At 32.3% G+C, this 17,230-nt stretch overlaps 1 protein-coding gene across 3 annotated transcripts in view; it reads right to left on the reverse strand.

Annotated features, from left to right (window-relative positions):
• Nucleotides 1-17,230, reverse strand: part of LRP1B (LDL receptor related protein 1B) — a 2,473,587-nt gene that overhangs the window by 958,254 nt on the left and 1,498,103 nt on the right. For all 3 annotated transcript variants that reach the window (XM_074301983.1, XM_074301982.1, XM_074301981.1), the window contains one exon: nucleotides 10,956-11,136. In XM_074301983.1, coding sequence (XP_074158084.1) covers nucleotides 10,956-11,136 — 181 coding nt within the window. The remainder of the gene's footprint in view (nucleotides 1-10,955; nucleotides 11,137-17,230) is intronic.

Genomic DNA, 17,230 nt, shown 5'->3' on the forward strand with positions numbered 1-17,230 from the left:
GACTAGCTGATTGATATTCTGGATTGCAACCTATTGTTTTGAATTTACCTTGCCACTGCTGAAATTCAAATATTATTTATTTACCTTCTCAAAAATGTCCATAGTCTAAATATTTTGTAGACATAATCAACAGGGATGTCAAGACCACAGACATTAAGTGACTTAGCAAGGATCACTTAATTAATGTGATTTATAAGCCATCTCTGAATCCAGTATTTCGAGGCCAACTCTATAGCCACTATCCACTGAAATTACTTCTTCCCTGTTTTTATTTTTACTTCTAAAGTTCCAAATGCTTCTTACAAGAAGTCTATACATATCAATGTGTGAATATTATACTACTACTACAAATCTAGAAATAGATAACATTTATGTAATTAGAGTTTACAAAGCACTGTCAATATCGCTTCATTCTCTGCTGTATTGCTTTGTGAAAAAATTCATCAACCAACAAGCTCTTATTAAATACTTATTATTTGCAAGCACTGGTACTAACTGCTAGATGTATAAAGGGAAAAACTATATCTTGAACTCCTAAAGCTTACATTCTTACAGGAGAGAAAACATGTACATATGTACAAATTCATATATACAGAAATATTCAAGATAAATATAGTATAAATTAAATATAACCTTAGAAAGAAAAATTCTAGCAGGGATGGGATTATGTCAGACCTCCTGAAAAAAGTGGGAAATGTTTGAGTTTAATCTTGAAGAAAGTGGTAGATTCCATAAGGCAAAAGTGAGAAGGAAAAAAAAAAAAAAAGAAAAAAAAAAAGATCTGCTTATAATTGGAGGCAAATAAACCTTGATAAATTTTATGTGTATTTAATACATACAAATATACATAACACATACATAAATGCAGAATGCAAATACAAATATATAAATGTGTATTTAATACATACAACATAAGTAGTAAAATAAATGCTTGATAGAAGTAGGAAGTGGATTAGCCATGTGCTTTGGTAAATCCATCAACTCTAGAAACAACATCATTTTCAGCCATATGCCTATTCCCATTCTATTCCCTGAACCTATCATTTTGAAAAGTTAACCTGGTGGAGGAGAGGTCTTTAATATCCATACCACAATCACTATTATTAGGTTCAACTACTTCTGACTTGGCAGAACATAAAATTTATCTGAAAGAAAAGTGCTTCCTAAAAAGCAGCCTGATTATCATGTGACAAGCAGTTCAAACCATTACAATACCTCAATTGACCCCTTCCATTTGACTCTACTGGAGATAGCCCAGAACTTCTAGTCTGAGAACCAAGAGAACTGCAGCATCCTTCTGATCATCAATGCTTTTAATAACCCAAACTCACCATTATTTTTCAGGGAGCAACCCTGGAAAGGATTCTATTTAAGATTTACCTCTATCCTGTTTCACCAACTGTTTTCTCAAAAGCCACAACTACAGAATTTTCCTAAAAAGAAAATTTTGATCACCAAATCTTTGAAAGGGTTCTGAAGTAAATTTTTATCAATAAAAATGGCAATAGCTAGAATTTATATAGTGCTATAAGGTATGCAAAACACTTTACAAATATACTATTTTATCCTTAAGACCAAGTTGATAACTACTATTATTATCCCTATTTTACAGATAAAGAAAGTGAGATTAAATGACTGGCCTAGGATCATAAAGCTAGTAAGTTTCTGAGGTCAAATTGAGACAAGCACTTTGGTTACTATTAAACAACATGCATTATCAACTGCTGGGCTGCTACATCCTAAGGAAGATCCTGGATCTTCCCATATAATTTTTAGCTGAAATATCCTATAAGCATGGTTTTTTCCACTTATTATAATGTGAGTTTGGGTTCTGCCTTTTTTTTCAAATTCCATCCTCAACACATATACAATGCTTTTTACATGTAAATAAACACTTTTTCTTTGGTTCTTTCATTCAGATAGAAGAAGCTAGAGTTAAATAATGACTGGCCTAAGTACTTTACTGGTATCCTTGAAGAGAATATGAGAAAAGGCCTAAATTTGTTGAGTGATAGATCCTCTGTGGTAAATTTAGGTTAGGATATGTATAAGAGATTCACAGATTGGATAAATTGCATGTTTCATAATTCATGGAAGATAAAGTGTCCATGATCTTCCCTACTAATGAGATTACATTTCTTATTCATACATATACACATATAGATATATATATAAATATTCATATATATTTACAGATATCTATATGCATATATACATATATATTTAAATATGCATGTACATGTGCATTAGCTATATGTAAACATACATCTAAAACAATATTAATATGGCTGCCATATAATGTAGATATTACATATACATGTAATGTATAATGTATAATGTGCCATATAATTCACTCTCTTGAGTGAATCTTTAAACTTGACTTTGTTTAAGATCAATGATTACTAGTCTTACCTTTTTTTCTTAATACATTCTACTCCTGATCTTTGTTGGAGTGTTTGTATATAGCTTTTATTTCCTATCCCTGCTAACTCATTTATTCTAACTCTACTCCTTAACTTAATTTGCTATTACTTAATCTCCCCCATCCATGGATCTCTCTCTTAGCTTCTCTTCCAACTCTTTCCTTCCCTCCTTATCCTATGTTACCCTTCCCCCCTTTATCTCTTTCCCATTAATCTACATGCCTTATCTCACTACTATAACTCTACATACTTTTCTATATCTCACCTTATCCTATCTACCCTATAGATTTTGAAGGGTACTATATCTTCATTTTATACTCACACACACACACACACACACACACACACACACACACACACACACACTTACATATATATATATATGTATATATACATATAACATGAATTTTACATATATACAATATATGCATATATGGGCACACACACTATATAAATATATATATACATATATATATATAAATATATATATATATATATAAATATATATATATATATATACAGATATATATATATATATATATATATATATATATATATATATACAGATATACATATGTGTGTTTTTTCTGTGTGTGGTGTTCCCTATTTAAACCATTCCCAATGTGAGTAGGTTTTCAGCACTATGAGTCCTCCTCCTTTTCTAATGCCTCCGTGTCTCTTCTTCTTCTACATCTAATTTGTACAACACAATTATTATTTTCACCTTTTGCTAGACAATTTTGCTTTTTAGAATCAGAGTATACTGAATTACACACCAAACTTTCTTCTGAGCTACCCGATTACTGATGTCAATATTAAACATATGATATGCATTTCCATTTAAAAAGCATAAAAATTTGTCCATGTTGAATTCCTTGAAATTAATTTTTGATATTGGTTTTTACATGTGAAATTTTCTATTCAGTTCAGGTTTGGTTGAAACAAAGTTCTGAAGATCTGTAAATTTGTTGAATGTCATTTTTTTTCACTCAATATAATAAATAATTTTGCTGGTCTAGATCATTTGATTCCTGGTTATATTAATCCAGGACTTGTGATATTTTATAGTGGCTGCTAATAAATCCTGTACAATTATAGCTTCAACATGTTTGAATTTTTTTTTGTTTCTTTAAATTTTTCTTTTTTGATTTGAGGTTTTTTTGAAATTTGACAGTAATATCCCTATGTGTTTTTCACAAAGGATATGTTTGAAATAATGATATACAATGCTTTTTACATGTAAATAAACACTTTTTCTTTGGTTCTTTCATTCAGATAGAAGAAGCTAGAGTTAAATTAAGAAGATTATTCTTCTATTTTTTACTTTTCCTTCATGTTCTATCATTCCACCCCAATTTTCTTTATTTCTTGCATTATTGCATTTTTGGTTTTTTGTCATAGATTTCTGTTAGTCCAAATATTCTTGTATTTTCTCTTCTTATCTGTTCTCCACATCTATTGTTTTGTAAGTTGTTTCACATTCCGTTCTGTTTTTTTTTTCATTCTTTATATTTTGTTTTGTTACTTCTTGATCTCATAGCCTTGTTTACTTCCCTTGCTTAAGTCTAATTTTAAAAAAAATGTTTTTTCTTCTTTAAGATTATATCTCGGGGCAGCTAGGTGGCACAGTGGATAGAGCATCAGCTTTGAATTCAGGAGGACCCAAGTTCAAATCTGGTCTCAGACACTTAATACTTCCTAGCTCTGTGACCCTGGGCAAGTCACTTAACCCCAGTCTCAGGGAAAAAAAAATTAAAAAAAAAAGATTATATCTCCTTTTCTAGTTCATTAACTTTTTTCATAATCTTCTTGTTTTTCTTAGGTAGTTCTTATTTATTATTTATTTGTTTACACAGCTGTGTGTGTATATATATATATATATATATACATATAATATAAATATATATAAACATACATATATATATATACCATATATATATATACATATATATACAATATATACAAAATATATTTGTAATTCCTCAATCTCTCTCACTTGATTTTTAAAACTTTTGTTGAGTTCTTCTATAAATTGTTTCTGGGCAGGTAACTATTTAATGTTAAAAATGTTGGGGTAGAAGAAGCTTTTTTAAAAACTTCACTATCTTCCTCTAAAGATGAACCCAGGACTTTCATGATTGAGTTCTTTCTTCTTCTTCTTCTTCTTCTTCTTCTTCTTCTTCTTCTTCTTCTTCTTCTTCTTCTTCTTCTTCTTCTTCTTCTTCTTCTTCTTCTTCTTCTTCTTCTTCTTCTTCTTCTTCTTCTTCTTCTTCTTCTTCTTCTTCTTCTTCTTCTTCTTCTTCTTCTTCTTCTTCTTCTTCTTCTTCTTCTTCTTCTTCTTCTTCTTCTTCTTCTTCTTCTTCTTCTTCTTCTTCTTCTTCTTCTTCTTCTTCTTCTTCTTCTTCTTCTTCTTCTTCTTCTTCTTCTTCTTCTTCTTCTTCTTCTTCTTCTTCTTCTTCTTCTTCTTCTTCTTCTTCTTCTTCTTCTTCTTCTTCTTCTTCTTCTTTCTTCTTCTTCTTCTTCTTTTTAATGAAAAGTATTAGTATAAATATCTCTAATCCTGAGGTGAGGGAATGGTGCCTGTATCTTTCCTTCAGCTCAGCCCTCTGACCTGGGACCCTAAACCAAAACTTCTCCCTTCCAGCAAGTGCTCATAGCCAGCAACATCCCTGTGTCAGTGCCCCAATACCCTTGTACTCATGGGTGCTGGTTCCTTCTTAACCAGGGCTGCAAAAAGTCCCTGCATCACACTTGGGTTCTATTTAGCTGAGGTTCCCTCAGTCTTCCTGCTTCCTTCCCAGGTTGTCTGGAAGGTGAAAGTTCTTGTGGTTTGAGTTGAGTAAATGTAGCCCAACCCAGCTAGCCCCAGGGCTCCTGCAGGTAATTTCTATAGAGAAACCAGGAGTATTTGCACTTCATACTGATTAATCCCTCTTTGGAGTGTTTCTTCAAATATTCTTGGGTTGTCCCTGGAGAATCCCTATTCTGCCCCAGGTTTTCTGTTTTTCACTAGTCTATGTTCATTATGCGGTGCAAATTTGTTCTATTTGTGGGGGTTTTCCCCACAAATCTTGTGAGCTTGAAATTTTCTAACTCTGCCATCTTCTCAGAATCCTCTCCTCCTCTTTATGTGTCACAGTAAGTACCTTATTGTAGTACACATATATTTTATGCATTTCTGAGTTTCTAAACTTTTTCTATATCATCTACTAACTTTCCACAAAGCCTATTTAATTTCTTATGCTGACTCATGATATATTGAAACCATGATGGAGAAGTCATGATATAGAAAAGATAACTAATTGACTGATTATTTTTATTATTGAAATGGTTTGGAAGGCTTTCAATCTGTATTGTTGGAGGGAGTGTCCACATGCATGAGAAAGAGGATCCATTTAACTTTCTAATATAAAGCATATTTCAAACTTTTGAAATGTGTCACAAATATTTCTTCCATTCATAAAATCATAGGGTGTGTTAGACCTGCAAACGGTTCAGTAATTAAAAGCTTGTTGGCTATGAAAAATGTAATAAAACTGCACCTCCCTATAAATAAAAAAAAATGTTAAAAACTATTTTTAACAAATCTCTTAGCTAGGAAACAATTTTATATTCAAGTCTGCTGAGGTTATAAATATCTAGATATTTAATTATATAAAGCAGAATTTTCTATATTATCAAGTGTATAACAAAATACAATTTTTGAATGCACAATTTCTAAACCTGGATAATGACAGTAAACAGGGATCACTCCAGACAAATTAGTGAAATATTGAGATTTCTTTTCTGAAACTACATACTACCATAACCTTTCTCTAGAGTGGCTCTCTTCCCAATTCATAAGGCTATTATCATCTAAGCACTCTTCACTTCCCTCTCAGAAGGACTTAAACCTTTCACCCTTATTCCCCTCCCTTTTCTGCTTTGGAACCATTATCAAATCAGTTCTCTCACTGCTCCTGGACAAGATGTGTTCATTTAATTTCCAGTGGCTTGACATTTACGTGTAGTGATTTTTGAAAATAAAATACATTTCCCTAGATACCCTTCCCCTATGTGCAAAATTAGCCCTTTTCCTCCCTCTCCCCCCCAAGCCCTCAGGTCAAAACATAAGTTCTTTGAGGATTTCAAATATCTTTGTTTTTATATGTGTCCCAAGTGCTTAGCACAGTGCCAGGAACACAGAAAACACTTATTTAAAGGCTTGTTTTTAGAGTCATTTGTTGGTACAATAAATAAGCTCACTGTACCCAGAGCCAGAAAGTTCTAAGTTTAAACCCTGCTTCAAACACTTATCAGTTGTTACACTCTGTGCAAATCCTCTAATTTGTGTTTCAATTTTCTCTACTGTAAAATGGGAATAATAATAGCACCTACTTCTCAGGGTTTTTGAGACAATCAAAGGAGATCAACTATGTAAAATGCTTACCATACAGACTAGCACATAGTAGGCATTGAATAAATGCTTACTCGTATATTTCCTTCCTGGATTTCTGTGTTCTTCTATCACTTTCTAGAATGACTTGGAAAATTCATATGTTCAATTAAAAACTCACAGAATCTTAGGAGTAGAAGGAGCCTTAGCCATTTTCTAGTCCAAACTCTTCATTTACACGTAAGGAAACTGATGTAGAAAAATTAACTTGCCTAAAGTCAATTATTGTAATGAATATTATCTCTAAAATAAAGTGGGAGTTTGATGAAACATTCTTCTTTCCTCTCTGACACTATATAGTAAACAAAAGGTGCAATCTGACATTGTCACCACCCTGGTGCAAGCTTCATCACCTACCTGCACTATATCAGGAGACCCTCCTGAATGGTGAAATGATGGTGGAACAAAGAGCTGCAATGACTGAGTGTTTCTGAGAGGGCAAGGAAAAAAGTTTTGGTGACCACTAATGTGAGTGATTGTGTTATCAGTGTTGAATAAGTGTCTTTGATTATCAACTTTGAGCTGCCAGTGGACAAGGATGAGAATGCAGACAAGACACCTTCATTGGATTGGGCACATGGGACACTCTGGCAAACATGACCTGGATGTGAATATGGTGGACAGCAAGCACAGCATGAACATTCTCAACAGAATCCAAGTTTCAATAAAAAGACTGACAGATTGGACACGGATGATTTGGATGAGATTGAGAAAATAGCCAACTGAAAAGCATTGGCTGGAGTTGACCTACAGCCTCTGGATATGCATCATCAGGTCCATTTGGAACTGTACAATCTGCACCATTGCAACAATTTGCTGTGATCTCCCTGTCACAAATCATTCCCTACTCTAATCTATCCTCTACCTGTCAAAGTGATCTTCTTAAAGTGGAGGTTTGACCATGTCAGCACTCCTACAGTGGCTCCCTATCACTTCCAGGATCAAATATAAAATCCTCTGGCTTTCAAAGCCTTCTATAATGTCTCATGCTCCCTCACTCTACCCTGTCCCTGGCTCCATTTCTGCAAGCCAGTGACACTCATCTCTTTGGTGTTCTTTGCACAAGACAGCCCTACTCTGAATCAGGACATTTCCCTTAGTTATCCTCTATACATGTAATGCTTCCTGGCCTCATTTCTATCTCCTGGCTTCCTTTTAAGTCAAAATAAAATTTCATATCCTATAGAAAACTTTTCTGAATACTTTTAATTCTAGTGCACTTTCTCTACAGATTATTTCCAATATATTCTGTATTATAACTTGATTGTATGAAGCTATTTCATGCTTTCTCCCTTGTCAAAGTATGAGCAGAAACTTTTTTTTAAAACTTTTTCTTTAGATATCAAGTACTAACACAGGGGAAGTGCTTAAAATGTTTATTGATTAGCTTGTCATTGTGTCTGTTTGCTTTGCTTAAACTACTTCTTTCCTTTAAGGCACTGTGTCTAAAATATCTTATGTGCTTAAAAAATACTTTATCATTCATCTTCTTTCAAAGCAGGGTTCTATGACTGAGACTGGGAGAGAATGATATGACTGAATTTTTTTTAAATCAATAAAACATTTAAAACAAAATAAATTCAGACCTTCAGGTACCCATCTATTCGCATAATTTTATTCTAAAACTCTACCCAGCAGTAGGCAATAGAATCCAACCCTGGGGAATGATGTGTACTTTAGGATTCCAAGGAACAGATTTCAAAGAGTTCATAGAAAAGGTAAGCAGATCCCAAGGCCAATACTGAAATGGAGAAAATCAGTCCAAGAAACATAAGAAGCTCCTAAGAATGAAATTTTGATAGCACAACTTTATTTAAGGAGGAAGAAAAAAAATAATTTTCTAAAGGGACTTGTGGATGTACTACAAATTCAAATTTATTAACTAGATTTTAAAAAGTTATAAGTATATAAAGGATATAAGCAAAGGAAGACAAGAGAGGGTGAATACAAAAGAGTGGCAGAGTGCTAATTTCACAAAAAAACTTAAGATATGAATGGTGAACAAAACAAAGAGCAATATTTTAATTATATTGAACTGAAAAAAAAAACCACAAAAACCAAAAAAACTCCAAGGAAAGATAGGTCTGGTGCTTAGAATAGGTATAGAGATGATCCCAGATGACAGAAAGAAAGCAGAACTAACTATTCAACTCATAATTTGTTTTTTTTTTCATCAAAATGAATTATCTTATTAGGAAGAACAGAGCAAAATTAGTTAGCAGGGAGTTGAAATATGAGAAATGAAAGAGAAAGGAAGAGAGCATCTGACTTATTAGATATGAAGGCAACTCTCAGAGGTAAGAATAGCTGACTCATTGTTATTAGCTAATAGAATTGAAGTATTCAAAAAGTGAAGCAAATTTTCCAAGAATATATTAAGTTCCCTATCACTGAAATAATTTAATGAGAGAACCACTTGAAGATGTTGTGTGGATCATTGTACAAACATGGGTTGGCAAGATGCTTTGAGATTCTTTCCAATTTTAGTATTCTGTAATTCTTGGAATCACATTCCAAGATCATTTTCTTAGGGTAATTGCTTAACAAACAAATGGGCAAGTGTTAAGAAGAGGATTGTGAGGGGCAGCTATGGTGCTATGGATAGAGCACTAGCACTATAGTTGAGAAACTGAGTTTAAATTGGTGTCAGAAACTTCCTAAGCTGTGTGTGACTTTGGGCAAATCACTTAACAACAACTACTTTGAAAAAAAAAAAAGATTGTGAGTATATTCTAGCACGAAAAGGGTGAACAGAATAATACAAATGTCTGTATATTCAATACTGGAAGATCTGGGGGGCTGGGTTCTTTTCCTGTATCCATGAAGGAAAAAGTGGAGAGCCTAGATTAAAGTACTGGGGTTGACAACCAATTTCTCTTTCTAGTTTCCTCAGGAAACACATCATTGAGAAGTCTTATTATCCCCAAAGTTTGAATCTACCTGGTATTTGCATCTCATCAGGAATAGCTTTTGCTCCTCTGATTAGACTCTTTGAGCAGAGGACAGAGCCATAGGTTCCAGACCTTCTCTTTATGGAGAAGATCCATTATAATTTTCATCTACATTTACAACCAGCTAACATGTTTGGTATTTTTTGGGAACTCTTTACCATGCCCTGCCCACTCTCTACTTTTGGTCCCCTTTGCAGCGTGCTTTCTTTCCCCCACTTTTCAGTTTCTTTTTGTGTGTTGTGTTCTCCTGTTAGACTGAAAGCTCCTTGAGGACAAGGGCTTTCTTTTGGTATTCATATTTGTATCTTTGGTGCTTAGCACAATACTTGGCACATAGTTTCTGTTTAATAAAAATTGATAGAATGACTCCTGATGATAACATTCATACTATAGGCAGTTCATTCTTTCAGAAAATTCTGAAGCTCACTTAGGCCAATAAGATGTGTTAATAACACCTAAATCACAGAGGAGGAAAAACAAAACAAAACAAAACATTACTCTATTACTTTCATTAAAAAAATAGATAATTGTCAGGAATTTAATGCTTCCTATATTTATGTATGCAAAGTTTCATTTTGAAATAAAAAAGTTGGAGAAATCTGATGATCAATAGATATTCATGTCATATCATTTTAAATACATTTATACTTATTCTGAATTATGTCTTGGTCTATTTTTGCAACTTTAGCTTTTGTGTATGAAAAACTGAAATTCCATGTTTGGAGCAAATTCCAAAATATATATATATATTTTTTTTTATTTCATGAACTGCCCCCCACACACAAAATTAGCACTTTTGTCCTATTCATGACTTTGAATTGAATGAATTGACTGTTTGAATCTTTAAGACAGCTTGAAATTGAAAAGGAAAGTAACTTTTCATAAAAGACACGAAAAAGCTGTCAGCATTAATCTTTTTTTTTTTTTTCTGGTGAATATGTTTTGCTTAGAATTTTATCTGATGAGCTTTGACCTTCATTGTACTTCAAGATATAGATCTGAAGAATGCTAGAAAATAATATGTCCTAATGTATAAATGAATAATATATCCTAAACCTGTCAGTGCCTTCTTATATTATCAAAAAGAAATAAATTTTAAAAGATTATCTCTAATTGGTCAAAAATAGAAATAAACTCTTTGCATACCCATTGACAGGATCAACAACAATTCCACGAGGATGAGACATCTCTCCTTCTAAGAGAGTCTTCCGACTTTGAGATGCTTTCTGGAGTCTGGCTACACTGATGGTTTTCTTGTGGCCATCATTTGTCCAATAGAGATTATTTCCAATCCAATCAACAGCTATGCCTTCCACATTGTCAAGATCTATTTTAAAAACAAAACAAAATAAAATGCAAATAAACAAAAAAACAACATAAGCACAATACTTGATATTACAGCTCAGCTTTGCTTCAGGAAGACCAATATAATTTTAGCTCTCCGTAAAGGTAAAAAGACACTACTGTATAAGTAAAAAGGTGATTTATGTATTTTCTTCCTATTCTAGAAGATGTGACGGAGCATCACTAAATAAGAGGGATACTCTTTTTCATAAATATCATTTACCTATAATTACAGTGACAATATTTTTTGAAATAAAAATTAGGATACTTGACTTGGCAAAGAATATTCATTTTCTAAAACATTGTTAAAAGAACTGGCCCTCTTCCTGAAATTGAAACATGACTGCTGTGCCTTAAACAAATGTTTTATATCCCTTATTGCTTGAAAAGCTGTTTGAATAGGTGGTAGTTTTGTCAATATGAAGTTGGCACTATTTTTGTCCAATATTCTGAAGTGAAGTATTTTTAAGATATGCTTAAATTAACCTTACTTATTGGCTTTGTATTTTTTCTTTATTTAGCCATTTTATTTGAATGAGAAACTTTCTCCACATGACTTCTTTCATTCCAACCTCATTTTGATGAAATGATCAGAACTACTTGCATCATTTAAACTAATATATTAAAAGCCTTTGAAGGAAATAGTTTTTCATGAAAAATATAGGAATTACAATTAAAGGGATAAAAGAAGAAAAAAAAGTACATTGTGTCTAGGAATATAGATTATCATTCAGCATTGTATCAAATATCATATGTATAGGTTCATAATAATTAGGCACATTAACTCAAATCAATCTGAATAATAAAAACTGTTATCATGACACCCATTCAACTCCAAAGGAAATAGCACATCCTTTTATCATGGACAAAAAAGTATCTTCCTTTTATTCTATACAAAAATAAATAAGAGATTCATGATATGTTTGACATACAAAGAACTCAGAGGTCTTCTAGTCCAAACACTTCTTTTCCAGATACTTTCATATTCTGGATGTTACTTTAAAAGCAAATATGGTAAAGGACCTTCCAAGGAAAGAGTAAAGGTAAGGCAAGATTTAGGGCCATAGAACTGTAGTTGTAAGTGACTCCAGAAATCAAAATCTCCTAATTTTATAGTTGGGAAAATCAAAACTCAGAAATAAAAGGAGATAATTAAGACTCTCCAGGTAATAAGATGCAAGGCTAGAATATGAACTCAGATCTTATAAATTGATCAGAAAGCAAGTATTATTAAACACCATCTAAACAGAATTAAAATTTAGAAAAAAGCTTAAAAGTCATTCATTTCATTCAACAATGAGATGATTCAAACCAATTCTAATTGTTCACTAATGAAGAGAGTCATCTACACCAAGAGAAAAGACTATGGAAAATGAGTGTGGAACACAGCATAGCATTCTCACTCTCTCTGTTGTTATTTGCTTGCATTTTGTTTTCTTTTTCAGTTTTTCTTTTTCTTCCTTCTTGATCTGATTTTTCTTGTGCAACAAGATAACTATATAAATATGTATACATATATTGGATCTAACATGTATTTCAACATATTTAACATGTATTGGTCTACCTGCCAGCTAGGGAAGGGGGTTGGAGGAAGGAGGGGAAAATTTGTAACAAAAGATTATGCAAGGGTCAATGTTGGAAAATTACCCATGTATGTGCTTTGTAAATAAAAAGCTTTAATTTTTAAAAAAAGTTATTCAGTTCAGTTTCTTTAATGACAAAGAAAATAAAACCTCAAGAAGCTTGCCCAATGTCACAGGTAATTAAGTGACAGGGCTGGGACTTCAACCTATGTTTCCTGACTTTCAGGCCTTGGTTCTTTCCATTATATCACATTATATTGATTTTAACTCTTTGGGACTATAGATTCTCTAGCACAGTTCTCAGAGTCCTGAAAATCTGGGGGCCTCTGAATCACCTTTAGAGAGTCTACAAATTTACTCTAATATGGTTAATATCTAGAAATATAACCCAGATAAACAAAAACTCTTTGGACAAATCCTCATTCATTTTAATAGTACAAAGGGATATAGAATACAAAAATTTAAGAACCACTGCTCTAGCATATAACGGACCAAGAAGGAGCACCAAAAAAGAATGGGAATAAACTTGTTAAGACTAAAACAAAACAGATGAATAATCAAATTATTGTACCATAAGATTAATATAAAAGAGATGAATCATCAAAATATTGCATCAGTACATTAAGCATGGCAATAGAAACAGAAGAAAGCATTCAATATGTTACCTGGCTCTTTCTGTGGCCAGCTTTTGAGAGGAAATGAAATAATAGCCTCACAGTATAAACAGACATGCATGGTTTTCAGCCTATATTCTTGGAGGGAACTCTCCAAAAGATGAAATCAGAAGTTTATTTTAGTATTAAATAATAATTGCTAAATTATTCACGACTAGATTGAGTTTTTGATCTGATTTTCCCACCTAGCCTTTGTGTTTCTTCTAACACTGAGTCATTTATAAATCAATTAAATCACATCCAACCCACATATTGTCTTTGGCTAAAAATACATTAAGCAGCTATTATGTTCAAGGTGTAGTCTGTGAATCAGACTACAAAGCTGATTTAGAGTTAAGAAGAGTAAGTTCAAATCTCCCTTTAGTTAGATATCAGCTAGGCAATTCTGGGCAAAACAGTTAACATCTCAGTGTGTCAAGCAAACTTAAAGAAGATTAAGAGCAAAACTACTCCCTATCTGAATTCAGAGGGGGTAATTGCCTCATGGAGAGTTTCTCTTCATCAGTGCAGTCACAAGATTAATTTAAGAAACAATAACCAAAAATTGTGTAAGACAATCTGTGAGTTGTTAGACATTTGACTTATAAAGGCAATACACAAGTAGTATTGCAGGAATGATTCAGCTTGTTCTCATTGGTCCAAGAAATGAGAAATAGGAACAATTAGTAGAAATGGTTAAAGAGCAGATTTAGATTTAATGTAAAACAAGAATAAGACCTTTCTTGTAATAAAAGGGTCTTAAATTATAAGTTAAACAATCAGTTAGAATCTTGTTGAAGATCATAGGATCAAAAATGTGAAATGATCTCTGCCCTCAAGGTGTTAATAATTCATGTATATATGTATGTCAGTTTCTGTATATATGCAGCATGATGTGTAGATAGCTTAAAATATATGAAATAATTTTAAAGGGGAAGTGCAGTAATAATATGAAATTGTGGGAAGCAGGGAAGAATTCACAAAAGCACCTTTTAAAAATATTTTCATTATGCATTGAAGGAATGTAAGGAATATTTAGTAAAAGCTTTACAAAGTGGAAAGTTCTAAATTATTATTGTAAATAATATATATTAACATTTTTAGTAAAAAACAATATTAATAATAAATATCAACATTTATTATTATGATTCTCAAATGAATTGCAGATAAAAACATAGTAGCTCCCAAATTTAAAAGTAATAAATTATGGAATTCTAGATTAGTGGAATATCATAAACTATCAAATCTGAGCTTATGGGTACTTTAGAACATATTCATTATGATCTGGAAAGTATTTTAAAACATTATTTCCAGTTTTCATACATAATCTATTCCCTGTTATTCTAGGGGGGGGAAAGCCCTTTGTTTCAAAGTCAACCAATATTAATATTTATTATATTAAAAATAACATAACTTCATTTTTTCTTTTATCCATTATTTTGTGAAATTATGCTTTCAACTCCATGTAAATCTCCTGATTTTGTATATTTCCTAAGATTTCTTTCTCTTTCAATGATACATTTCTTAATTTCTTTTCCCTCTCACATATCAATGTCCTCCACTCCTCTCTGCTAATAAGAAATCAGTGAATACCTCTAAATCTGTTTTTCTCTTTCTCCAAATTGTGTATTAACTGTGTAGAAACCAATGGTCTCCGTCTTTAGCTTAGGAAATCCTTGGACTCTATTTGTTTATTCAACTGCATGTCTTGCGAAAGTAATTGCTTGTTTGGATGAAATACTGTTTCATTTCAATGTAACATGTTTTAACATTTTTAATCACAAACCCTCCTACTACTGGAGGAAAAATATTCTGACTCTTACTACCCATCAATGTGTGCCCTGACTCAAGAGAACTAATACATCTTGTGATTTGATCTAACTGAAAATCCCATTATAGTGAATCAGATATGTTTCCAATCTCACTAAGCTATTTGCTTCATTACCATCCAGAGAGAGTAATTTTCACAGGTTAATTGTGCCTATAGTTAGGGAGGAAAAAGTTAATTTTGCCTTGACATTATTGGCACTTCATTTACTGAGTACTTTCTTGTTCAGGTATGATGGAAAGCAACTGGCTGGTTGCTACTTTTAATGCCATTTGTCATACTATGTAATTCTGATATTATTTTGCAATTTTCCTTTTAAAAATGATAGAACATATGAAGTATTTTCTAGAACAGAAAATTCTCCCTTCCCATTGTCACTTTTCCTTTTAATACCTTGCATTTTGAAGTTCCAGTTATGACTTCTCCCTCCCCTTTTTGAAGAATTATATTTTTTTTAAAATTCCCTTGTGCCTTTTTAAAATACAAACACTTTATATTTATAATTTGATCATTAATGAGATCAGTCAGGGCCTACTTTCTATAAACTACATTCCTTTTCATTCTTTTATCTTTGGATAGTACGCTGGTCATATTTCTCTGCAATCTGTCTGGTTACCATAACATTATTAAGAAATACAAATTACATTTACATAGTGTTTTAACAAATCACTTTCTTCATGATAATCCTGTGTAGGAGTATATTAGCTCCATAAGAAAAAGAAAAAAGACATGAAAGCTCTGTGAACTAAGATAATTTGCTCAATTATACATTACTAATTACAGAACAAAGTCAGAACAAAGATAAACTTTAATTAGGAATAGACATTACATATTAGAAGAAAAAGAAAAAGAAATATTATAGCTGAATTGTAAAGGATAAGAATTTGAAGGTGGAGGACAACCCTTGTCATTAATTTATACATGGAATTTGTTAAAAGTAGTATCTTTTCCTTATATATCTAACTGGTAATGTTTTTCAAACAAATTAAATAATTAAATATGTACATCATTTCTTCTACTAGAGAAAGAAGAATGTCATACAGGTTCAGAGGAGAAAATATTATTAAATGTCTTAAATTTTCTTTCCTTTTCTGGCGAAAGGGTGGCAGTTTTTCTCCCTTCCATATGGAAATATAAAGACATTTGTGAACCTGAATCATTTGTACATTTATTGTGCATCTATTTTGTTGATAGTAGTAATATAAACAAGCAATGACTCTATAGTCAAAGGACCTGGAGGTCCTTATTTGACTTATATGAGTCAAATAAACTTGATATGAATCAACAGAGTGACATGGCTACCAAATAAAGTTAATGAAATCTTAGGGAGTATCACAAATGTTATAGTGTTCAGGACAAGGTAACTGATTGCCTCACTGCATCCAGTTCTTGTCTGATTGCATCTGGAGAATTAATTACATGCATTTCTGATTATCTTAGTTTAGAAAGAACATTTAAAATGGGAATGTATACAAAGATATCAAACAGAATAACTGTTGGACACTGGAAAGACCTGGGAGGGGGAGTTCACCTGGAGAAGAGAGGACTTAGGAGAGAACATGATAATAACATGGAAAGGAAAATTTGTAGAGACACAATACAGCCCTTTACAAATGAAGAAACTGAGGCCCAAAGTCACATAGCTAGTTTTCTCAGCAATGTCTCAACTTGATCTCATGAGTTTTCCAAGAAAAAATCAGAACAATCTGTGGAAATACCCAAGGGACATATTTAAGTTTAAATTTTAAAAAATCCTTCCTATGATAATATTAAAAAATGAAATGGCCATCACAGAAAGTAGTAGATACCCCTTCATTAGAGATCTGAAATTAAAGTTGTTGATAACGAGACTCCAGGAAAACACAAATTTAGGATCTTAAAGGTGAACTGGTCCATCTTTATAAGGATAAAATGACATAACAAACGTAAAAATTTTATAAAGCTAAAGTGTTACATAAGTGCCTGCTATTTATCAACATTGTCACTATTTTACAAAGGAGAAAAATGAGACCA

This window comes from Sminthopsis crassicaudata, chromosome 3 (genome assembly GCF_048593235.1).
Source record: "Sminthopsis crassicaudata isolate SCR6 chromosome 3, ASM4859323v1, whole genome shotgun sequence".
Lineage (NCBI taxonomy): Eukaryota > Metazoa > Chordata > Mammalia > Dasyuromorphia > Dasyuridae > Sminthopsis > Sminthopsis crassicaudata.